General features: G+C 51.0%; 1 protein-coding gene across 1 annotated transcript; it reads left to right on the plus strand.

The window, feature by feature from the left end:
• The first annotated feature begins 6337 nt into the window (after positions 1-6337).
• On the plus strand, positions 6338-7619 carry LOC147973967 (protein FAR1-RELATED SEQUENCE 5-like). Its single transcript, XM_087524856.1, has 2 exons — positions 6338-6614; positions 6958-7619. The coding sequence occupies exons 1-2, from the start codon at positions 6338-6340 to the stop codon at positions 7617-7619; spliced, it is 939 nt and encodes a 312-aa protein (XP_087380982.1).
• Positions 7620-7986: the final 367 nt, after the last annotated feature.

Raw genomic sequence — 7986 nt, forward strand, 5'->3', positions numbered from 1 at the left:
AAAACAAGGACAAGGGGCCGCATAGCGATGACGAGGAGGAGCCCCGGCAGCCGCACACTAGAGGACAGAAGAGGTTTCCCCCGCAAGTGCGGACGGTGAACATGATATACGCAACCCACATCCCCAAGAGGGAGCGGAAGCGTGCGCTCAGGGACGTATATGCATTGGAGCCAGTTGCCCCAAAGTTCAACCCTTGGTCCTCCTGTCCGATCACCTTCGATCGCAGGGACCACCCCACTAGTATCCGTCATGGCGGATTCGCCGCACTGGTCCTAGACCCAATCATTGACGGATTTCACCTCACTCGAATCCTTATGGATGGCGGTAGCAGCCTGAACCTGCTTTATCAGGACACAGTGCGCAAAATGGGTATAGACCCCTCAAGGATTAAACCCACAAAAACGACCTTTAAGGGCGTCATTCCAGGTGTAGAGGCCCATTGCACAGGCTCAATTACACTGGAAGTGGTCTTCGGATCCCCGGATAACTTCCGAAGCGAAGAGTTAATCTTTGATATAGTCCCGTTTCGCAGTGGTTATCACGCGCTGCTCGGGCGAACCGCATTTGCTAGATTCAATGCGGTACTGCATTATGCATACCTCAAGCTCAAGATGCCAGGACCTCACGGAGTTATTACAGTTTATGGAAACACAGAGCGCTCTCTCCGAACAGAGGAGCACACGGCAGCCCTCGCAGCAGAAACGCAAAGCAGCCTCTCAAGGCAATCAACCGGTTCGGCGCTTCACAGCCCGGACACCTTCAAGCACACTCGGGGCAATCGGCAAATAGACCGCCTGGCGCGATCTAAGCTCGCGTAGCAATACGGCGGCCACCCCAATCCCAACCCAGCGGCGAAACTCGCGCCTCACATACATAATTACGCATTAAAAATACCATGGGCACAGGTAGGGAGGGGGGCACAACTGCGGCACGCCCCAAGACGCGGCCTAAACCGCACTAGGGGATTCCCATTTGGTTATTTTTCTTTTTCTTTCAGGACCTTAATCTCTGGAAACACAGTCTGGCAGCACTATTGCCGAACACATGATGCAGCAACCAAGGAGGCAGACAACTACGTTATACCACGGAATTCCCAGGTTGATTAGAGTAACGAGTGAAATATTCAATTTAATATCATTCCTCAGCTTGCCCTTGGAAGGAACATAGTCCTACCCTTTGCTTATCGCACTATCTGTATCACTCTGCTTTAACGCAATTTTTTTAATAAACAATGCATGACATTACGACTATTATTGCATTCTTGATTATATATCTATGTGTTCATTAATGACGCCTTGCAACCGTACACTATGGTACGACCAATACACCAGGGGCTTACGTACCCCACAATGCGATGTGAAAAGTCGGAACACTTTCACAAGTGTGGCACCCCGAACTTATAACATTATATGCATCAGCTCCGAATCATGTCTTTGGTCAAATGTTGGGTTTGCCCGGCTCCTATGTTTTGGTACCTTACGTTCCGCTCTATCGGCTAAGGTAGCGCTAGGAGAACTACCGCGATTGTGCCCCGGTTCTGCTGGGTTCAGCACCTCAGTAGAGAAAGCTAAAACTGACTGTCATGATAAGGCGCGAGACTGATCGCTGTTCGGCGAGGTTTTCAAGTCCCTAAAGACTTATGTCTCTCAGAGCGAGGGGCCGGCCCTGTCCGGCTTAAAGGCATGTATCGCGCCCCGAATTCGGCCTTCCGAATACCAGGGGCTTTGCCGAAATTTAAAATTATAGAATTCTATGGCTAAGTGAGAGTGATAAAGCCTTATTAGTCCGGTTGCCTTGTTCGCTGTGTTGAGCACCTCCCTCGAAGGACCCAAACATGGGAACAAGAGTGCTCAGGTTTATCCCAAACACCCCAGCACTCGTGGCATGGGGGCAGAAGCCGAGGACTAGCCATCTCTCAGATTGGATAAACATCCAAACAGAAGGTAATATTTTAAATTCCAACAAGCGTTGCATAGCGTATATGAAACAAGTTTTCATACATACAGGATAAAACGAGCAAGTCTCATTCAAATATTACATCCTTTGAACACTCGTCCGCGATGAGACGGGCACCCGGCAGAACACCCTCGTAGTACATCTTGGGGTGGCGGTGCTCCTTGCCCTCCGGCGGCCCCTCCTTGATCAGCTTCACGGCGTCTAGCTTGACCCACTGCAATTTCACACGGGCGAAAGCCCGGCGTGCACCTTCAATGCAGAAAGATCGCTTAACGACCTCCAGCCACGGGCAGGCATCCACAAGCCGCCTCACCAGGCCGAAGAAGCTGTTCGGAAGGGCGTCGCCAGGCCACAGCCGGACTATAAAGCTCTTCATGGCCTGATCGGCCGCCTTATGTAGCTCGACCATCTGCTTCAGCTGGTCGCTCATTGGCACCAGATGTCCGGTCTCAGCATACTGAGACCAGAACAGCTTCTCCGTCGAGCTTCCATCCTCGGCTTGGTAAAATTGTGCGGCATCGGACACACTGCGGGGCAAATCTGCGGATGCTCCTGAAGAGCTCTGGATCCGGGTAAGTAATCGGTAATTTACTTTTACATGCTTGCTTTGCACATAGAAAGCCTTACCCGCCGCTATCTTCTTCATCGCGTCGATCTCTTGGAGGGCCTTTTGGGCTTCGTCCTTGGCACTTTTTACACTCTCGAGGGCCGCGGCAAGCTCAGACTCCCGCGTCTTTGAGTCAACCTTCAATGCCTCGTGCTTCGCCACGAGAGCCCGGAGCTCTTGCTGCACCTCGCCCACCCGAGCCTCGTGCTTCTCTCGCTCGGTGCGCTCCTTGGCCGCTTTATCTTCGGCCTTGGTTAGCGCTTGCTTCAGGGTCACCACCTCAGTCGTGGCCCCTGGCAAACATACGATGATCCTGTCATTTTGCAATCGCGTCCTCTTTTATATATACATATCTATAGACAGGGTATTACTTACCCTTGTTCTCCTCGAGCTGCCTCTTGGCAAGGCCGAGCTCTTTCTTGGACCCCTCGAGGTCCTGCTTCAGTAAGGCGACCTTTGTAGTCAGTGCGGGGGATGCCAGCAGCGAAGCCTGCATATGCATATTGACACACTTATATTATACTCCTGCGATATTATTTGATCCTCTGTTCGGCTTTTCTTTGTGAACACCGAACAAAGCATCAGGGGCTACTGCCTATGCGGTAATATTTCTACTACATTTTAAAACACTTACCTCGAAGCCTGTTAGAAGGCTGGCACAAGCTTCAGTCAATCCGCTCTTGACGGACTGAACCTTCTGGATCACCGCACTCATAATAGTGCGGTGCTCCTCGTCGATGGAAGCGCTACAAAGCGCTTCCAGCAGATTGTCCGGCGCCTCTGGATGGACAGAGGTCACCGACACAGGCGTCTTGCCCCTCTTAGAAGGAGGCCGCCTGCCCGAGCCTGGAACCGCTGGAGGTTCCAGCGCGGTGTTCGGCTGAGGGCCGAACTCGGAGCTCTCAGGGGCCCCGTCCCCTCGGCTCCCGGAGTCCGGAAGGTCGCCTTGAGGCGCCTCCGGGACTGTCTCCCCTCGATCCGGTGCCTCTTAAGACAACACGTCGGCGTCGTCGGCAGGATGAGGGGAGGTGGCGGTCGGGACTGGGTCGCTATCCATGTCCGACAAGCCCAAGGAGCCGTCCGATGATACCTCGATATTGACTCGTGGCGGCCTGCATAATTATGTTCGGCGATTAGGGAAAACAGTGCGACAAAGGAATTCCATGAGTTACTCTGGTATCCGAATACTTATGATCTCCCAGGGGGCTTGGCCCTGGGCAACCACTCGTCTTCGCCTTCGTCGGCGGCGGTGGAACTGTCCGGAAGGAGAGTCCTTCCCTTCTTGGACCCTTCGGCCTCCCCAGTTGGGGCGGCCTTCCTTTTCCGGTCTCCCCCAGTCGGTGGGGGATCTTCTTCTTCTTCTTCTTCTTCTTCCTCGTCTTCGGGGGAAGAGTGCACCACAGAGTCATCGGACGGTGAGTCCGACGACGCCTGGCGTCGGGAACTCTTTCGTGTTCACTTGGCCTTCTTGGTCTTCTCCGGCACCGTATAAGGCGCCGGAGTCAACATCTTCGCCAGAAGAGCGTCTGCGGGGCCTTCGGGCAAAGGAGCCGGACAGTCGATCTGTCCGGCCATCTTCTGCCAGTCCTGTCAAAGGTACAGGAGTTTAGATCCCGCATAGAGTCAATCTATAAAAAAATAAGTATCCTGTGAAAGGTAAAGCAGCTTACCTCACTGGCTTGGCACTTCGCGCTGAATCCGCGATCCTCAGTAATAGGAGGGGGGACCTCGGCACTTTTGAACAGCACCCTCCAGGCATCTTCATGAGTCGTGTCAAAGAGCCTGTTCAGAGTTCGGTGCTGCGCTGGGTCGAACTCGCACAAGTTGAACTCCCGTTGTTGGCACGGGAGGATCCGGCGGATGAGCATAACTTGGACTATGTTGACAAGCTTGAGCTTCTTGTTCACCATGTTTTGAATACATGTTTGGAGTCCGGTCAGCTCTTCCGAACTACCCCAGGACAGGCCCTTCTCTTTCTAGGAGGTGAGCCACGTGGGGATGCCAGATCGGAACTCGGGGGCAGCTGCCCATACAGGGTCGCACGGCTCGGTGATGTAGAACCACCCCGATTGCCACCCCTTTATGGTTTCCACATAGGAGCCCTCGAGCCATGTTACGTTGGGCATCTTGCCACCATGGCGCCTCCGCACTCCGCCTGGCGGCCGCCCACCACCTTTGGCTTGACATTGAAGGTCTTCAACCATAAGCCGAAGTGGGGCTTGATGCGGAGGAAGGCCTCGCACACGACGATAAACGCCGAGATGTTGAGGATGAAGTTCGGGGCCAGATCGTGGAAATCCAGGCCGTAATAGAACATGAGCCCCCGGACGAATGGATGGAGAGGGAATCCCAGTCCGCGGAGGAAATGGGTGACGAATACTACCCTCTCATGGGGCCCGTGGGTGGGGATGAGCTGCCCCTCATCTGGGAGCCGGTGCGCGATGTCGTCGGGCAGGTATCCGGATCTCCTCAGTTTCTTGATGTTTCCCTCCGTGACGGAGGAGACCATCCACCTGCCTCCCACTCCGGACATGGTGGGAGAAGGTTGAGGTGGGAAGTGTGGACTTGGGCGCTAGAGCTCGAGTGTGCGAAAATGGATGAGCAAAGGAGGAAGAAGGCGTGGATAGAAAAATGAATCCTTATCCCTTTATATGGGCGGACGAAGCTAAGCATCCCCACTTGCCTGGTAAAACTTGCTTATCCCCCAAGCACCGCAATTGATGGCGCGGTTGGGTTACCCACGCCCGTATTGATGAGAATCCCGTAATAAGGGGACACAATCTCTGCTTTGACAAGACGTGTCAAAAAACTGCCTCGCGTTATGTGCGGGGCTGGTTAAAGGGAATGGTTCGAATAATCACCGGGCCATGACATGACGTCATACTGTTAAGACAAGTCAGCAAATTAGATGCGAGAAAATATTATTCTCTCTACGGTGGAATGTGGAACCTATTTTGCAGGGTCGGACACTATCCTCGTATTCAAATTCTTCTGTGATGTATTCGGAGAAGGAACCCGCCTTGCAATGCCGAAGACAATACTGCGCGCCGGACTCATCGTCATTGAAACCTGGTTCAGGGGCTACTGAGGGAGTCCTGGATTAGGGGGGTCTCCGGACAGCCGGACTATCTCCATTGGCCGGACTGTTAGACTATGAAGATACAAGATTGAAGACTTCGTCTCGTGTCCGGATGGGACTCTACTTGGCGTGGAAGGCAAGCTAGGCAATACGGATATGGACATCTTCTCCTTTGTAACCGACCTTGTGTAACCCTAACCCTCTCCGGTGTCTATACAAACCGAAGGGTTTTAGTCCGTAGGACAACAACAACCACAACATACAATCATACCATAGGCTAGCTTCTACGGTTTAGCCTCTCCGATCTCGTGGTAGATCTACTCTTGTACTACCCATATCATCAATATGAATCAAGCAGGACGTAGGGTATTACCTCCATCAAGAGGGCCCGAACCTGGGTAAAACATTGTGTCCCCTGCCTCCTATTACCCACCGGCTTAGACGCACAGTTTGGGACCCCCTACCCGAGATCCGCCGGTTTTGACATCGACAATCACTGCAACAACTACGCCCTACGGATGGGTTTCTCTGTCAAGATGAACACCTCTAGGCGGACAGCTCGCACCACTTTATTGGTAAAATAGCAGTTTTGTTGCAGCAAGTACAAGAAGCCCAAAGCTGATGATGGAGGAGCTGAGGCTCCTCCTGTCCTGGGCCCTATACCAGATCCAAAACCTATTGACGATGATGAGGAAATGGAAGATGGACCTCCAATCTTTGCTGAAGAGGAGGCTGGTCCTAGTAAGAAAAAAGAAGAAACGGAAATGGAGACAATAAAGCAGACTCAATGCAAGGCAAAAATGTTGGTGAAGCTGCTAGATGGGCGATGGGAGGTGACGCACTTTGTTCGTGACCACAATCATCTGCTGGTGAACAAACCTTCGTTGTCCAAATACTTGACATCCCACCAAGGCATCTCTCCTGATGAAAAGGAGTTTTTGCGCATCTTGTATAACTGCAACTTGATTACAGGTGTGTTTCTATACCCCTTACATAATTAAGTTTCCCTCTAGGCAGCCCAGTGTGCAATTATTATGGTACTGGTGTGCAACTAAAATGTCTTAAGTGTGCAACAAGTGTCCAACTTCCCATGCTGTTTCTATATCACTTTGGTGCTTGTTGTGTAACTAGATTACCTTCACTGTGCAACTACACAATGTCCTGTGTGCAAAATACAAGTGTTTTTAAAGGTGTAACTACTTGTCCATTTCCCGCGACTATCCTCTGTGCCAACACATGTCATATTACTGTGCAGCTGGAAGTGTGCATTCGTGCGACTAAAAAAAGATATATTATTTCTTTTTGTATTATGTAGGACGTATGATGCATATAATGGCAGAGTTCTATGGATCTGAGATGACGATGCTGTTCACACCAAAGGCAATAAGAAATCTGTGTACAAGTTTCCGTAGAGATGGCACAAAGGAGGGTGACATGATTGAGACAATTGCGCACTTCAAGGATATACAGAAAACCGATCCAGACTTCTTCTATAATGTAAAATATGGTGAAGAGGACAGAGTTGTCAATATATTTTGGGTGGATGGCTTCGCTCGAAAAGCTTATGCAGAGGCATACCATGATTGCATATCGTTTGACACCACCTACATGACCAAAATGTACAATATGCCGTTCGCGCCCTTCATCAGAATAAACCGACATGGCCAATCTTTCATGCTGGGTTGCGCGTTTGTGAGGCAGGAGTTGGCATCGAGCTTTGATTGGGTCTTCCGAGCATTCCTAGAGAGTATGGATGGCAAACCTCCTAATAACTTCATAACCGATCTGGATGGTGTGATGAAGCAGTCGATAGAAAGCATCTTTCCCACCACCGTGCATCGTTGTTGTCGATGGCACATCATGAAAAAGGCTCAGGAAAAAGTTGGTTGGCTATTGTGCCAGAATCCAGGGCTCTCTGATGATTTCAACTACTGTGTTGACTTCAGCTTCACTCCAGACAAGTTTGAGCAGAATTGAGCTGGGTTAATGATGAAGTATGAGGCTATGACACACACACACACGCACACACTTTGAGAAGTTGTACGAATACATGTCAACTTGGGTGCCGTGCTACTTCAAACACAGGTTCTTCCCCTTTCTGCAGTCTACACAGCGTAGTGAGGGATTCAACACCGTCCTAAAAAGATATGTGAACCCACACAACTTAATGTTGAACTTCGTCAAGCAATATGAAAAAAATTCAGAACCACATCCTTGCCAAGGAAGGCTGCAATGATTACATGATAGAACACCTTGAGATTGAGCTATGGTCCAACTTCCCAATAGAGAGGCAAGCTTACGAAACCTACACTAGGGACCTTTACCGCAAGTTCCGAGAAGAGTT

Source organism: Triticum urartu, chromosome 5A (genome assembly GCF_056163025.1).
Source record: "Triticum urartu cultivar PI428250 chromosome 5A, HENAU_Tu73, whole genome shotgun sequence".
In the NCBI taxonomy this organism is placed as follows: Eukaryota; Viridiplantae; Streptophyta; class Magnoliopsida; order Poales; family Poaceae; genus Triticum; species Triticum urartu.